Genomic DNA, 16,405 nt, shown 5'->3' with positions numbered 1-16,405 from the left:
TCTCAGCAAAAAACTCACAAGCCAGAGGGGACTGGAATTCTATCTTTAGTCTTCTTAAACAGAGTAATGGTCACCAAGAATTTTGTATGGTGCAAAACTTAGTTTCATAAATGAAGAAGAAATAATGTCTTTCCCAGTAAAGCAAACTCGGAGAGAATCTGTCACCACTAGGCTGGTCCTATAAGAAATGCTTAAAGGAATTTTAAACATCAGAATGAAAGTTCTATATGCACCAGTATAAAAAACATTCAAAAGTATAATATTTACTGCTTATAAAATAGTAACATGATGGAGAATACAAAACAACTAGGTAGCAATCAACATGATGACTGGAAGAGTATTTAACATATGACTATTAACCTTGAATATAAATGATCTAAATGCCCCACTTAAAAGATACATTAGTGGAATTAATTTAAAAAGCACAATCTAAGTATCTGTTGCCTTCAAGAGACCCACTTGTAAAGATTCTTATAGACTCAAAGTAAAAGGATAGAACAAAATATTCCACACAAATGCCAACCAAAAATGAGCAGCACTGGTCATTCTTAATCAGACATTAAATCAACAATAGTAAATAAATAAATAAATAATAAAAAGACGTAACAGGTCATTATATAATAATAGTTGATCAACTCAACAAGAAGAGATAACAACCTTAGATAAACACACACCTAACACCAGAGCTTCCAGATTTGTAAAACAAATAGTACTAGATGTAAGAAAAGACAAATACAGCAGTACAATCCTAGTGGGGGACTTCAACACAACACTAGCTAGATCACTGAGACAGAAAGTCAACAAAGAAACACTTGCCATAAACTGGATTCTAGGACAAATGAACCTAACAGAGGTTTACAGAACATTCTACACCAAACTAGAGAATGTACATTCTTGTCATAAGCACGTGGAATAGTTTCCAAGATAGAGGATAAATCCACCAAATAAGTTCCAATAAATTTTTAAAAATCAAAATCATATCAGGCATCTTCTCAGACTACAGCAGAATAAACCTAAAAATCAATTCCAAGAGGGACTCACAAAACTATAAAAATATGTGGAAATTAAATGATCTGCTCCCAACTGGTGTGAGATGGTATCTCATTGTGGTTTTGATTTGCATTTCTCTGATGGCCAGTGATGATGAGCAGTTTTTCATGTGTCTGTTGGCTGTATAAATGTCTTCTTTTGAGAAGTGTCTGTTCATATCCTTTGCCCACTTTTTGATGGGGTTGATTTTTTTCTTGTAAATTTGTTTATTTGTAGATGCTGGATAGTAGCCCTTTGTCCAGATGGGTAGATTGCAAACATTTTCTCCCATTCTGTAGGTTGCCTGTTCACTCTGATGGCAGTTTCTTTGGCTGTGCAGAAGCTCTTTAGTTTAATTAGATCCCATTTGTCAATTTTGGCTTTTGTTGCCATTGCTTTTGGTGTTTTAGACATGAAGTCCTTGCCCATGCCTATGTCCTGAATGGTATTGCCTAGGTTTTCTTGTAGGGTTTTTATGATTTTAGGTCTAACATTTAAGTCTTTAATTCAGGCCGGGCGCGGTGGCTCAAGCCTGTAATCCCAGCACTTTGGGAGGCCGAGGCGGGTGGATCACAAGGTCAGGAGATCGAGACTATCCTGGCTAACATGGTGAAACCCCGTCTCTACTAAAAATACAAAAAACTAGCCGGGCGCGGTAGCGGGCGCCTGTAGTCCCAGCTACTTGGGAGGCTGAGGCGGGAGAATGGCGTGAACCCGGGGGGCGGAGCTTGCAGTGAGCCGAGATCGCGCCACTGCACTCCAGCCTGGGAGACACAGTGAGACTCCGTCTCAAAAAAAAAAAAAAAAAAAAAAGTCTTTAATTCATCTTGAATTAATTTTTGTATAAGGTGTAAGGAAGGGATCCAGTTTCAGCTTTCTACATACGGCTAGCCAGTTTTCCCAGCACCATTTATTAAATAGGGAATCCTTTCCCCATTTCTTGTTTTCATCAGGTTTGTCAAAGAGCAGATGGTTGTAGATGTGTGGTATTATTTCTGAGGAGTCTGTTGTGTTCCAGTGGTCTATATCTCTGTTTTGGTACCAGTACCATGCTGTTTTGGTTACTGTAGCCTTATAGTTTGGTTTGAAGTCAGGTAGCGTGATGCCTCCAACTTTGTTCTTTTGACTTAGGATTGTCTTGGCAATGCAGGCTCTTTTTTGGTTCCATATAAACTTTAAAGTAGTTTTTTCCAATTCTGTGAAGAAAGTCATTGGTAGCTTGATGGGGATGGCATTGAATGTATAAATTACCTTGTGATACCAATATCATTTTTCAGTTAGAAAAAGCAATCCCAAAATTCACATGAAACCACCAAGAGCCTGAGTAGCCAAAGCAATCCTAAGAAAAAAGAACAAAGCTGAAGGCATAATATTACACAACTTCAAATTATACTAGAATGCTCTAATAGCCCAAATAGCATGACAATCGCATAAAAATAGACACACAGACCAACAGAACAGAATAGAGAACCCAGAAATAAAGCCTAATCCCTACAACCAACTAATCTTTGACTAAGCAGACAAAAACATATACTGGGGAAAGGACACCCTATTCAATAAAAGGTCCTAAGAAAACTGTCTAGTCACATGCACAAGAATAAAACTGGATCCCTATCTCTCACCATATTAAAAAACAACTGAAGATAAATTAAAGACTTAATTGTAAAAATTGAAACCATTAAAATTCTAGAATGAAATCTAAGAAAAACTCTTCTGGACATTGGCCTAGGCAAAGAATTTATGACTAAGACTCCAAAAGCAAATGAAATAAAAACAAAAATACGTAAGTTGGACTTAATTAATCTAGCAAGCTTCTGCATAGCAAAGGAAATACTCAAAACAGTAAACAAACTACAGAATGAAAGAAAATATTTGCAAACTATGTATCTGACAAAGAACTAATATCTAGAATCTACAAGGATCTCAAACAAATCAACAAGAATAAAATGAATAATCACCTTAAAAAGTGTGTAAATGACATGAAGACACATTTTTCAAAAGAAGACACACAAGTGGGCAAAAACTTGAAAAAAAAATGCTTAACATTACTAATTATGATGGAAACAAAAATTAAAACTACAATGAGATACCACCTTACCCTAGTCAAAATGGCCATTATTTAAAAAAATCAAAAAACAATAAAAGTTGACATAGATGTGGTGAAGAGGGAATGCTTATATACTATTGGTGGGAATGTAAATTAGTGCAACTTCTACGGAAAACAGCATGGAAATTTCTCAAAGGACTAAAAGTAGATCTACCATTCAATCCAGCAATCCCACTATTGGGTTTATCTACTTAAAGAGAAGTCATTGTATCAAAAAGACAACCGCACTCATATATTTATCACAACACAATTCACAATTGCAAACAGGGAATTCTACCTAAGTACCCATGAAACAATAAGTGGATAAAGAGAATTTGGAATATATATACTATAAAATACTTCTCAGCCAAAAAAAAAAAAAAAAAAAATCATGTCTTTTGCAGCAACTTGGATGGAATTGGAGGCCATTATCCAAATGAAGTGACTCAGGAACAGAAACCCAAATACCACATGTTTTCACTAATAAGTGGGAGCTAAGAATGGGTACACAGGGGTACACAGAGTGGTCTAATGCAGCAGTCCCCAGCCTTTTTGGCACCAGGGACTGGTTTCATAAAAGACAGTTTTTGGTTTGGATATGAAACTGTTTCACCTCAGACCATCAGGCATTAGATTCTCATAATGAGCACGCAACCTACATCCCTCGCATGCGCAGTTCACGATAGAGTCCATGCTCCTATGAATAGCTAATGCCGCTGCTGATCCGACAGGAGGCAGAGCACAGGCAGTGATGTTCACTTGCCTACTGTTACTTCCTGCTGTATGGCCCAGTCACTAACAAGCCACACACCACTACCAGTCCATGGCCTGGGGGTTGGGGATCCCTGGTATAATTGACACTGGAGACTAAGAAGTAGGGACGGTGGGAAGAGGGTGAGGGATTAAAACATTTGCTCTTGGGTACAATGAACACTATTTGGGTGACAGGTACACTAAAAGCTCAGAATTCACTACTACATAATTCATCTATACAAGCAACAACCACTTATACTCCTGAAGCTATGGAAATTACAAAGAATAACAAAAAAAGATAATGAAGATTTGCCAAGGCACGCTATGATCATCCGCTCCCATCTGAGGGTCCAGCTGAAAGACCATATCCTTTTACCTTCGCTTCTAGGTATAGGCATAGGAGGCAATTCTGAAATGAGAAGGGTGGGCATCTCTGCTGGGGGACTGTTGAGAGTGGTCTGCCTCACCAAGGAAGAGACATGTGGGAAGAAATTATTTCTTTCTGTGCATCTGGGCACTGTCATGAGGCCTTAGCTCCTGGTACTCTAGCCATCATCTTGTGTTTATTCAGAGGTGATCCCATGGAACAAGGATCTTAGAGCCAAAAGACAGAGAGAACCTGGCACCCTGTTGATACTGCAAGCTTACAGCTTTCTGACTCCTGCAAGAGCTCTGCACTGGGACTTCTTGTTATGTGAAATAACGGCTTTCCCTGACTGTGTAAGCCAGTTGAGTCAGGAATTTCTGTGACCTGCTGCCAAAAGTATCTTAACTGACACAGACTACTTGAGTTGAGAGTTTCAACAGCTCATCCTCTAAACTCTTTTATTGGAATTTCTAAGTAGCTGAGTGAAGTTTTTAATTTTAAAAAAATTTTAAAAATTTTCCCTTTTAATCTTGTTTCTTCCTTCTCTCATAGCCTCATTCACCCCTTCTTCACTCCTCTCATCCTCCTCTGAGACCTTGGCAATCTCCTGCCTAAGCCTCTGAAATTTAAGTGTCTCCTCCCTGTCCTTCTTCCCTCCCTCTGGGGCCTTTAATGATCTTTTCTCTAATCCATCCTGTGATACTGCTTGCCTAATCCAAAACAATACTTTCATCACGTCACCTCTCTGCCAAGAACCTGAGATGATGACCTATTTTCTGTCATATAAAGCCTAGAATTTTCAAGGCCCCCCAAAAATCCAATCCCACCCTATGTATTCAATATAAGATTCCTTTCTGCGCTCTCCTCCACACACCCTATTTTGCTCACATATTTAACTCCTCCCTAACTGCCTCCTTGTTTCATGGCCCTTTGTCAAATGCTACCCATCCTTCAAGTCTCCAATTAAATTTTGCCTCCTCCTTTCAGCTTCAACCTCTCGTTGTTATTATAATCAGTAATGATATTTGGTACTTAGATTAAAACAATGCTGTGTCAGTAGCTTAAGTACCAAATATCATTACTGATGGAAATGATGGTACGATTTGATTAATTCTCCATTAGGGTAAAAAAATTGAAGTTGTTTTTTTACTGACAGAGCACAAAGTACTGTTACTTAAATTTCATAGTGAATGTAGCTGCTTACATGTATTTTGATATTTCTACACTTTTGAGAGTTAGCAATTCATCTGATCCTATTTGAGAAATCTCTTTCTCTCAGTGACACTGGTACTGTTAATAGTCTTCTGCTGGTTTAATGATACTGAGTTTTGTCTCCATTATAAAGCACATATAAACTATGCTAAAGTATTTTTATTGCCATGGCAATTCAATTAACATTTCTGGGACACTTCTCTCTTAATTATCTCTCTCTTCCTTCCCTTTCTCTCCCTCGCACTCTCTTTCTCTCTTTCTCTGTCTCTCTCTCTCACACACACACACACACACAAACACACAACCCAGTCCTATTCATTGTCAGTCACACAGTAGATGCTAAATAAGTAACTTTGATCCATTTCACCTACTAAATATTTCTTGAATCCTCTCTATTTCCATGGTCACCACTCTAGTCCTAGCTAGCCTCTCCTCCTTTTCCTGTATCTGTTTTTTTCCCCTCAACCCTTTCTCTATAGAGCAACCAATGTAATATTTCAAAACTATATCCAATCCTGATTAAAATACTTATTCAACAGCTTCTTAAGGGACTCAGGCTGAAGGCCAAAGTCACTGTAGTGAGTTTGAGGGATGTCAGAGCTGATAGGGGTGGGGGAGGACAACATGACCCCCAGATGGCAGTAGCACACAGTGAGCTTAATTTGGAAGACACTTAGGTTGCCTGTGAAGGACAGTCCCTCACAGCATGAAACCTTGCAGGGCTAACAAAGGCGCCACCACCCAAAAGGGCAGAAGGTCAAGGAACTCCCAGGGGAGAAGCGCATTATGATCCAGGCAATGTCATGAGCAACACAGTAGACAGCCTCAGCTGCTAAGGGCAGCAGCAGCTAGGAGTCTTTGATCATCCCAGGGTTGTCTTACATATGGCTAGCAGGCAGGTACAGTTTTACAGAGTGCACAAGGCAAACACCCTCTAAATGGTTAAAAACCTGCTTCTTTGTGCTATATTTGAAACAACTGAATGTGTAAAAACTTGACTTAAGAACTACTGAGGTTTTTAGCTAAAGGTTCAGATCCGCCGTGAAAAAGGGAACCACTTAGGGCCAAGATGCAGGGGTTACCTTTGGATTGTTTATGTCTGTGTAAGTCATTACCCTGACCTTTGGGCCCTCTTCTCCAGTCTCTCCCACACCCCTCCCCACTCACTGACCACTATCCCCAGGGACTGGAACTCTCCTCATGTTTGCAAGGTATTCTCACCATACAGGAAATGTGTGCCCCTTCCACACTCCTGCTTCCTTACTGAAGGGTACCCATGCTTAGATCCCATTATTCTGCCTCTGATTTGATCAAATGCTCCTATAAAATACTTTCACAGTGCCAGGTGCCCTTAGTACTATGTATTTATCTGAGTGCAATTAATTCATTGTGAATGGTGTCCTTAATTTCTGCTTTCCTGCTGGGATTCAAATTCCCTGAGGCTCTACCCCCAGAAGCTGGTACAATGACTTACCCATAGTAGATATACAATAGTAGGTATACAATAAATACTCATTGCATGAAGAAAAAATGCCTGGAAGAGAGAATGGGTTATTAAAATACCCAATAACCTGAATAATGTGAAAATGTGAAACCAAATTTTAATTTTTTTTTTTTTTTTACTAACTGGCACATTCATTCAAAACATATTTTTCATCCAAGGTTATTAAAAATTCTTAGATATTTTTATCCAGGATTATTAGAATTTTAAAATATTTACCCAAGTCTCACCACTATGAAACCCTTTATTACAAATATATGATCCCAGGGAGTCAATAATACTTTCAAACTGTACCATATATATCATTGAAAACTGAATAATACTGGAGAAATCTATGAAAATATTTAAAGTCAAATTATGTACCAGCTCAAGAATTTAACATAGCAGAATTTAGTCTGTAAAGAAATACAAGCACCAAGTTTAAAAGAATATTAAATCGCTGTTTATACTGGCAAGATAACTCTAAATCACCTTACTGGCCTTTCTAGAAGTAATTTGAAAGATGTGAATTAAGTGGGGGGAAAGGTTGTTCTTATAATGTTATTTTTGTGGGTTTCAATATAAAATCAAAAGATTAAAGTCATTTTAAAGCAATTATTTTATTATAATGTTTATTCTAAACTCGTATTTCTATACAAAACTAGTAATTGAAGTTAGGTCATTTTAGGTTAAAACTACTCAATAATTTTGTGTTTTATAAGTGTTCATAAGTTTCATCCATAATTTTAAAAGAACACTAGTCACTTTCTTACATAATATATGGCACAATCTTTATGCCATAATACTGAAAGAACATAATGCTGTACATTTTAAATCAATTTTAACAGTGGCCTTTATTTCTTCTCACAAGCTATTATTAAGATACAATGCAGTTGTAAGAAATTTTATGTAAAAAAGTGTATCAGTCAACTCAAATGAACTCTTGCTCCCAATGATGACATATTATCCTCTAATTAAATCAGCTAAGATAACTCACAATCACTCTAAAATTAATTCCCAAATCAAGAGTTTAACAAGTGGCACTTCTAAAGCCCAACTTTTATATTGCTTTGATACCTGGAATTAATGTGATTCTTTTAGAAATCTAGTGACTTGTAGAATCATTTAAAAAAAAAACAAAACTGAAGTTCACTTCACTCATTTGTGACTTACACTGTCCTTCCAAAAACTTTTAAAGAAGTCAGCTAACTAAACAGGGGCAAAGAAATCAGAAATCTTTGAAGCAGGCAGATAAACAGAAATTAAACAATTTATCTCAAACTATGATATTTACTGTGGCTTTAAAGAGTAAGAGTTACCAAACACTGTTTTCCATTTAAGTTAATGCGGTATCTCCATGGAAACTGGGAAAAAAAAAAAAGTTGTGTAAATTGTAAATGTACTAAATTAGTTGGTCTGCTGGGGGAGCAGACAGAAAGAAAGGTTTCCAGAGAAAGCAAACGCCCATTGGGCAAAGGTCAGTGAAAATGAAACAGTATGTATTTTGAAACAAACAAATAATCTTTTTAAAATACAGATTTTTAGATAAATACTTGATAAATTAATATCAAATAGATGAAGAGTTTAGTGTTTTTTTAATATCCAGCTGTAACCCAACTCTCAAAATACCTGGGACAGAAAAAGTTGCAAAATAAATATTGGAAACAGAGTTAGTTACATTTTTTTTTTCTAATCAGTGGAGATAAATGTTCTTACTCCCTCTAGCCCCATGAATAACTTTCCATCATGAGTTTTGTTGGACTAACCCAGTCTTTCAATAGGCCTAGTGTACTGAAAGAAACCAAGAAATGTACTTTAGTTTCCATGTTTTACATAACTATACCTTGCAAGAAAATGATCAGGAAAATGGGTAAATGCATGAACTATTAGTGGTGGTAGCATGGCCAATTCCTGAGAATACAACATCCAAAGTCAAAGTGATTTTGAGAAATTAGAGACGACGCTGGAACAAAACAGAAACGGATTTAGCATACGCAACTGGAAGGGATACATAGATGCATATAGTGATTAATAATACCAGACTATATATATATATGAAAGAATAGATTTTGCATGCATTCATTCAAAATAAATGGTAACATTTAATACCGTAAGGCAGTGGACCAAGTCAGGTATATAGACCCTGGAGTCAGAATGCCTGGGTTTGAATTGCAGCCTCATTAATTACTAGTTGAGTCACCCTTAGGTAAGTTAATTAAAGTTCCTGTCACACATCCTTTTCATCTATAAAATGGGGTTAATGTGTAGCATCTACTAAGTTATTGGAAGAATTCAGTAAGGTGATATTATAAAGGTAATAATTTTTAAGTAGGTGATGGGCACATAATAAATTCTATATATGAGATTGTTAAATAAAGTCACATTACATAAGTAATGAAAACATGATCATGTAGGCCAATAAGTCACTGTTAACTACAAAGTGTTATAATTAATGATCCTAGCAAGACTCAAGGCATAAAACAGTGGCAGAGTAAGCCTGAAACAACATTATCTGAATTTCCCGGAGTTTTAAGCAGGTGCTATTTTTGGGTAGAGCTCCTTTAGAAGTTTAGAGTTTAGGATTGGAAAATTAGGTCATAATTCTGATGAATGAGGAGAGACTAGAATGTTTCACACTGACCTTTGATCAGAATAACTGTCCTAACAAAGAACCTGATGATTCATGCTCAATATCTTCCCAGAAGATAGAACAAGAAAAAATAAGCAAGCACATTGTGAAGGCTTTTGGCTAGATATCTGGAAACATTTCTATACCACAAGAATTGCTAAATATTAGAATGGATTGCTGAAAGGGGATCAAGAGTCTACTCCTTTGGAAGTTTTTCAAACGAGGATAAATAGAGTCTATCTGATCTCCTTGCGATAGTTTAAAATCAGCGCTGAGTGAAGACTGATGGTGCAAACTGCCCCTTGAAGGCCTCCTCCTTCCCAAGCATTCTCTGAAAGTATAACTTTATATATTCCCTATCATACTTCCTCATCTGTTGGGTGTCTATTCTACCCTAGAATAGAAAAGGGCAACGCTATTTCACAATTGTGAGTTCTGAGTAAAACTTTGATAATGTCATGATGAAGCATAATGTCCTCATTACTTCTCAAGTTATTTCACTAAGCAAGCTACCTGCAAATAGCTTTCAATTAGAAACAGCTGTCATGAATCTGAAGCCTGAACAGCAATTCTTTTAAATTTATGTGCCCTGGCAGATTGAAGACACATGAAATTCCTCAAGCAAACCATTAGATGCCCAATCAAGGCAAAGGATAAAAAAAGAGTTTAAGAAAAGATAACCACTTACACTAGATAATTAAACGTAAACAGTATCAAGAACTAGGGAGGAGAGATAGAGTGTGTTCATGTAACAACAGGATATATTTCCTAAGTGATTCTTAAAACAGCAATAGGTAGCATTAAGTAAAGTTGATTTTGAAAAAAACAAGTATATCCTTAAAAAACACAATTATCTTTCAATTCATTATTTTCCTATTAAATGTGCCTCTGACCCTGTGGTGACCTGCATCTTGATTTATGTCTACCAGCATCAAAGGACACAAGGCTTAAAGCAAAGTTAACAGTGTGCCCTTACTCATGGAAAGTAGGTGAGTTTAAAAAAAAAAGTGCACACATTTTAGAAATTCATAGCTAATAAGCAAACACTGTAATTGTAAAAAGGTGGGGAGTAGACAAAAAACCAAAACCAAAACCAAAAACCTCTTTAAATATCCACTGAAGAATTTACATGAACCCCTGGGAATGTCCTCAACAAACAGTCATGGTGACTACAGAAATTGTTTTACACTGAAAATCTTCACTTTGATATTAAAGAGATGTGCCTGATGCTGAGGATGAACTCTAGTCTCCTGAGTGTCCCATTATCCGCTAAAGAATACCGAAGCAATTTAAAAACACCTATTTTCTTCTTTGAGATATCTTATCTGAAATCATGTTGGAAAACATCTGTGTGCTTAAAAGATACCGTTTGAAAAAGCTCAGATTAAAGGAGAAAAAGTTTCTAGAAGTGATCCATACTACAAACCTTTTAAAAAGTTGAATTCCCTGAGATTTGGGGAGGGAAAAGAAGCGAAGTTGATCCTTATCAATTAATTAAAAAGAATGAAATAACAGTAGACAAAGGAGAGTTAAGAAACTTAAGGAGCTGTGAGGACAGTCGCTCTCTATTAATTGATTAACAAATTAAGGAGTTCTGGAAAAGAAGGAAGAAGTAACAAGGATAGAAAAGTAGTCTTATAATTCACCACAGATTCTTCCTTAGACTCACCAAAGGGAATGTCTGGCTCTGAATTGAAAAAGCTCCTTCTATGCGTTTGGTAATTTGCGCCTCTTTTTTTTCCCCCTTTGGCAATGCTCAAATTTATTTAAATGTGTTCATTTCAGTGTAAGTAAAAACCCTCACTTCTACAGCTTGAAAATCATAAGAAAACAGCAATTCCACAACATATCGAAACTGTGATGTTCTAAGATATCCGCAAAATGCTTTTCATCCATCCACCAGCTACTTGGCAAAAAGCAGAGAGAGGCTGATGGAAATTCAGCGTTTTGACTTGACGATCTGAGGTCACTAAGGACTTCAGCTACCCGGTTTGAGCAGCCCGCGCCCTCGCAGCATCTCCTGGCCTCCCTCGGCCTCTCTCAGTTCTGTTCTTTAGCAGCCAAAGGATTATCTCTTCCCGACACGTTTCATTCACAGAGCCCCAGAGAAGCTCGGATTCGGTTGGAGCTAAGAGCCGGAAAACAAGCACCCAGCCGAGCAAGTTGTCAGAGACCAAGTGCTACACACACTGGCGCCGAGCGAAAGGGTGGGCGCTCTCAAGCTCTTGGTGGAGCAATGCCAGTGGCCGGGCATGCGGGGGACACGGGGCCCCCGGACCCGGACCCGAATCCCCAGCTGAGTCACCGGCTGAAGTTGACTGCTCGCTGGCAGACGAGGCCGGCTCCGGACCGGGTGGCGGGGTGTCCCCGAGCCCTGAGTGACCAACAGCAACTGGAGAAGCACTGAGGAACCGTAACGGGAAAGCCCGCCCCACATCTGAAACAGGCAGCCCGTGAAGTCCCCAAACCAGCCTTGAAATGCCGGCGTCCGGAGGCCAGGTCCCCGGCGAGGGTCCCTCCCAGCCTTGGCCGCCCCCGGCCCGGGCGCCCTGCGCTCTGGCCCCCGGAGGACAGGAAGAGGGGAGAGAGGGGCTGGGGGAGCCCTCTGCGTCTCTCCACCGCCCCTGCCGGCGCGAGGGCGGGAGTGGAGAAGGCGCCACTCAGACTGTGGCGCTGGGCAAACTGCGGTGGCAGTTCTTCCAAGTTTGCCCGAACCAGAGCGCGGGGTGAGCGCCCGGCTCGGCTCTCCGTCTGCGCCTTGCAGCCGCCCCGGAGTGGCCCGGGCTCCCTGGCCGGCCTGGCCTGAGCCATCAACTAAGGGGTAGAAGGGCGCGAGAGCAGAGGCAGGCGGGAGCGAGGGTGCTCCCGCGTGTGCACACAATGAGGCAGCGGAGACGCACACCTTCCCCCGCCGGAGAAGCCGCAGGAGCATCCGCAGCCCAGCTCCGAGACGCGGAGTCCCGTAGAGCGGTGGCAGAAAGTGGGCACCAACTCAGCAACAGGGGGAAGGAAGGGGGCGCCGGGCAGCCAGGGGGACGTGCGGCAACCGAGGGCTGCAGCCAGCCCTTGCCGCGCGCCCGCGCTTACCTGCGATCTCCTGGTAGGGGATGTCCGCCAGGCTGAATCCCTTGGCACCGTACGCCTGGCGGACCTCTCCGCAGCTCCGAGCCTTCACATCCGCCCCGGCCGGGAGGGACAGCAGCAACCCCAAGAGGGGAAGAATCACAGCCCCGATCCAAGAAGGCATGGTGCAACATACAAATCCAGCTCGGTAAACCCCACGGCCGGTGCGCTCTTCACCTTGCCCCTCAAGCCGAAAGCCCGCCAGAGGCAGCGACGCGCTCCTCGTCGCTGCCCAGCGTCACCCGCTTCCGCCAGCCGAGGGGACGAGCAGCGCAGCCCTCTGGACTGCGCTCAGCAAACTTTTATAAGCCAGATGGAGGATGGCAAGCCAACAAGGGCTGGCTGGGAAGGCTGCTTGCCTTGCTCCTCTAGCCCCCAGATCGAAACGGTGCAATCAAAACGCGGAAGAGAAGGAAAAGAAGTGTTTAAAAAAACACCATGGGGGCTCAGAGCTGCAATCCGAGTTCCCGGCCGCAGAATCCTGGAGCGCTGCGGGCTCGGCTCGCCGGAGTGTGCGGCGAAGGTGGGAACGCGCGCCGGCTCTCCCGGGAGGGAGACGGACAAGCGAGAGCGAGTGTGTGTGCGCGCGTGTGTCTGTTGGTGTGAGCGCGAGGTTCTTGGGGATGCGTGTGCGTGGAGGTATGTGTTGGGGATATACGAGATCTAGGGGAAACCTCAGCTTAACACAGGCTGTGAGAGCCTGTGAGAGTCCTCCTGAAATCGGAAGAGAGAAATCCTGGAGACAGACACTGGAGGCAAGAGGGAAGGAGAAAGGAGGGGGGAGAAAGAAACGTGCTACACATTGCACGGCCGAAATTCACAGGCCGAGTCAAAGGCAAAACCTGGACTGGATCTCTTCCTAGTCGGTAGAAAGGGGAAAAAAAGAAAAAGAAACGTTCCTATTTTCTCATTCACTTCACATCCTTTATACCGATCTGAAATGACATCAATAAGCAATCTAGAAAGACAAGGTAATTTTAAGTCATTAACACGTTATTAAGCTGTGTTTTTATGGAGGTAAAGGAGAACGCAGTTCCAATTGTTGCTCTTAATGTATGTCCCTGACCTACTGAAACACAAAGCCAGAGTGGAAATAGTCACATACGGGAGTTCCAGGGTGGCAGAGCACAATCACGACTGTAACTAGTTATCTAATTTCTGTTTGACTTTGTTTTTTTCTAAAGGCACACATTACAGACCGGTAGTTCTTTATTTCAAAAGGTTTGGTTCTAGACTCAACAATTTCCCCTTTTCTTATTTCAAATATTCCATAGCCTTAGATCAGAAATCATTATGCTTAGGTTTCTAATGTGTGGAGGATCAGGAAAGCTAACAACCAGACCACAGAAGCAACAAAAAAAGGAGAGAACAAGGGTCAGAGGTGCATAAAGGGACACAATGGGGGAAGGGAGGTGATATCTTCCCTCTTACCAGATGCCTTCGCATAGTAGACTAACATTTTCTTCCAGGTTAACGTAATTCTCAAGTGGAGAATCAATCCAATTTCTTCTTCCTGTCTCCATTTACACTGATGTTCTGTGAACAGGACAAAAGTGAAAATTCAGGTTTGCCTAATTGACTTTGTTATGCTAATGGACGCACTGAAGTCAGCTGGCAGAAGTGTGTGTTGAAACTCAGAGCTCCTGAAACTACTAAGATAGTTTAATGAAAACCAAGACAAAATAATAATAGTGTTTATTCACTTACGTGGCTGTATGTATCATAGGTCAGCACATTATTCAGAAACTACTAGAAGGTAATGCCCAGTTTTGTGGAGCTCATGTATGAAGCTACACGTGAAGATGTTTTCCTGATGATGGTGTGAATGACCAGAATGACTCAGGAAGTTTAAATCATTCAATTTGTCATTACCATCACATTAGCTACATTGTCTTCCTCTCTTTATAATAAATTCCTCCTCTCCTAACCAACAAAAAGACTCTCAAGATTCAACCTCATTTAACCTCAAACACTTTAAAAATGAAGTCGACTTATTTACAGAGCCACTTTGTCTTCTTCTAACTCATAGGGCAAAACAAAACAAAACCAAAAAAAAAAAAAAAAATCCATAGCTAAATCTTTCCAAAAAGGCAACACACTTAACTTTTTTCCTCTTAAAATTTTAGCGCAATTGTTTGCTTTCACAATATTTCTGCTAACTGGCAGATCTTAAATCACTGAACTTACTTTCCCTCAACACGGAAATCAAGATAAAATATATTCTAGTATGTTTGTGGACAAACGGTGAGGTTGATAGGATCAGGAATTGTAGTCAAGTCATTACTTCTGGGATATTTGACAACGTGACTTCCTTCAAACTTCTCTTTGTATCATAGTCAAGCATTATGCACTCCAGAGGAAGGGGGTAAAAACACACACCTCCTATTCTACCATCTTATCCTGGAACTCATTGTAATTTACCCTGACTCAGTATAGCAGATAATTCATTTTTTTAAATAGAGGCATAGCAAGAATGGGTAAAAGCATAGTATATGTGGTTTTAAATTATTTGAAGATCAGCTCATTGTTAAGTATTGAATCAGCACTCAATGCTGCTATATAGCACTAGACTCTTGTACGCAGTCCCTATACTTATAAAATGATCTTAGAATTTGTGGCAAAGATACTATATGAAAAGAATGACTAAGCATAAATAGATGAGTTTAATTCCATCAGGAGAGTCAAATAGTTTAGTGTAGGTTTGTGAACTCAAGTCAGACCAAAAAATTAGATAACTTGCTTTACTGGTGACCTTAACCCTGCCTGGTCCATTTGTTGAGTAATGTCACACTGTTTGCAGTGGTGTAAGAGACAAAGTTAAACATTCCAGTTAACATTGAGAGCCACAGCAGGAGCCTAGACAAGGTATTGGAATGAGAATGGAATGTTATGGAAGTTCCTGGAAGAGGTCTGACCAGACAGGAGAGAGGTCATGTGGAGGAGTAGGCATCTGGTTTAGACAAAAAGGTCAGCTAATGGCTGGAACCCTAGCTGTAGTACTTATATTGTGTGTAGTAGGAAAAAAGAACATGGATAAATGTCATACAAGAGGAAGCAAACAAGGCCAGGCGCAGTGGCTCATGCCTATAATCCCAGCACTTTGGGAGGCCGAGGCAGGCAGATCACCTGAGGTAGGGAGTTTGACACGACCTTGACCAACATGGAGAAACCCCGTCTCTACTGAAGATACAAAATTAACTGGACGTGCTGGCACATGCCTGTAATCTCGGCTCCCCGGGAGGCTGAGGCAGGAGAATCACTTGAACCTGGGAGGCAGAGGTTGCGGTGAGCTGAGATGGCGCCATTGCGGTGAGCCGAGATGGCGCCATTGCGCTCTAGACTTGGCAACGAGGACAAGTCTCCGTCTCAAAAAAAAAAAAAAAAAAAAAAGGTAAGCAAACAAATAGCATGAGGTAAATGGATACCTAGAATAGGACAATGAAAAATGGAAAGATGTAGATAGAGTCTGAGGAAAGGATTGGCATGAGTTGGTGCTTGGTTCAATACACAAGAAGAATTACTAAATATTTATTTTAAGATTGTGTCTCTGTTGAGTGTGGTGGCTCACGCCTGTAATCCTACCACTTTGGGACACCAAGGAGGGTGGCTTGCCTGAGCTTAGGAGTTAGAGACCAGGCTGGCCAACATGGCGAAACCCGTTCTCTACTAAAAATACAAAAAATTGTTGGGTGTGATGGTACATGCCTGCAGTCCCAGCTACTTGGG

The 16,405-nt window shown here is 40.7% G+C and overlaps 1 protein-coding gene across 2 annotated transcripts in view; it reads right to left on the bottom strand.

Annotated features, from left to right (window-relative positions):
- GPC6 (glypican 6) overlaps positions 1 to 14,296 on the bottom strand; it is a 1,181,721-nt gene extending 1,167,425 nt beyond the window's left edge. The window contains exon 1 of one of the 2 annotated variants that reach the window (XM_031655722.1): positions 14,111 to 14,296. In XM_031655722.1, the coding sequence (XP_031511582.1) occupies positions 14,111 to 14,138 (28 nt within the window). In that variant the 5' untranslated portion in view covers positions 14,139 to 14,296. Of the gene's footprint in view, positions 1 to 12,643; positions 13,455 to 14,110 lie in introns of those variants that run through there. The other variant, XM_021929443.2, reaches the window with a different exon arrangement.
- Positions 14,297 to 16,405: the final 2,109 nt, after the last annotated feature.

This window comes from Papio anubis, chromosome 15 (genome assembly GCF_008728515.1).
Source record: "Papio anubis isolate 15944 chromosome 15, Panubis1.0, whole genome shotgun sequence".
Lineage (NCBI taxonomy): Eukaryota > Metazoa > Chordata > Mammalia > Primates > Cercopithecidae > Papio > Papio anubis.
Note: the sequence above shows the minus strand (reverse complement) of the source record. Positions and strands in the feature narration are given on the sequence as shown.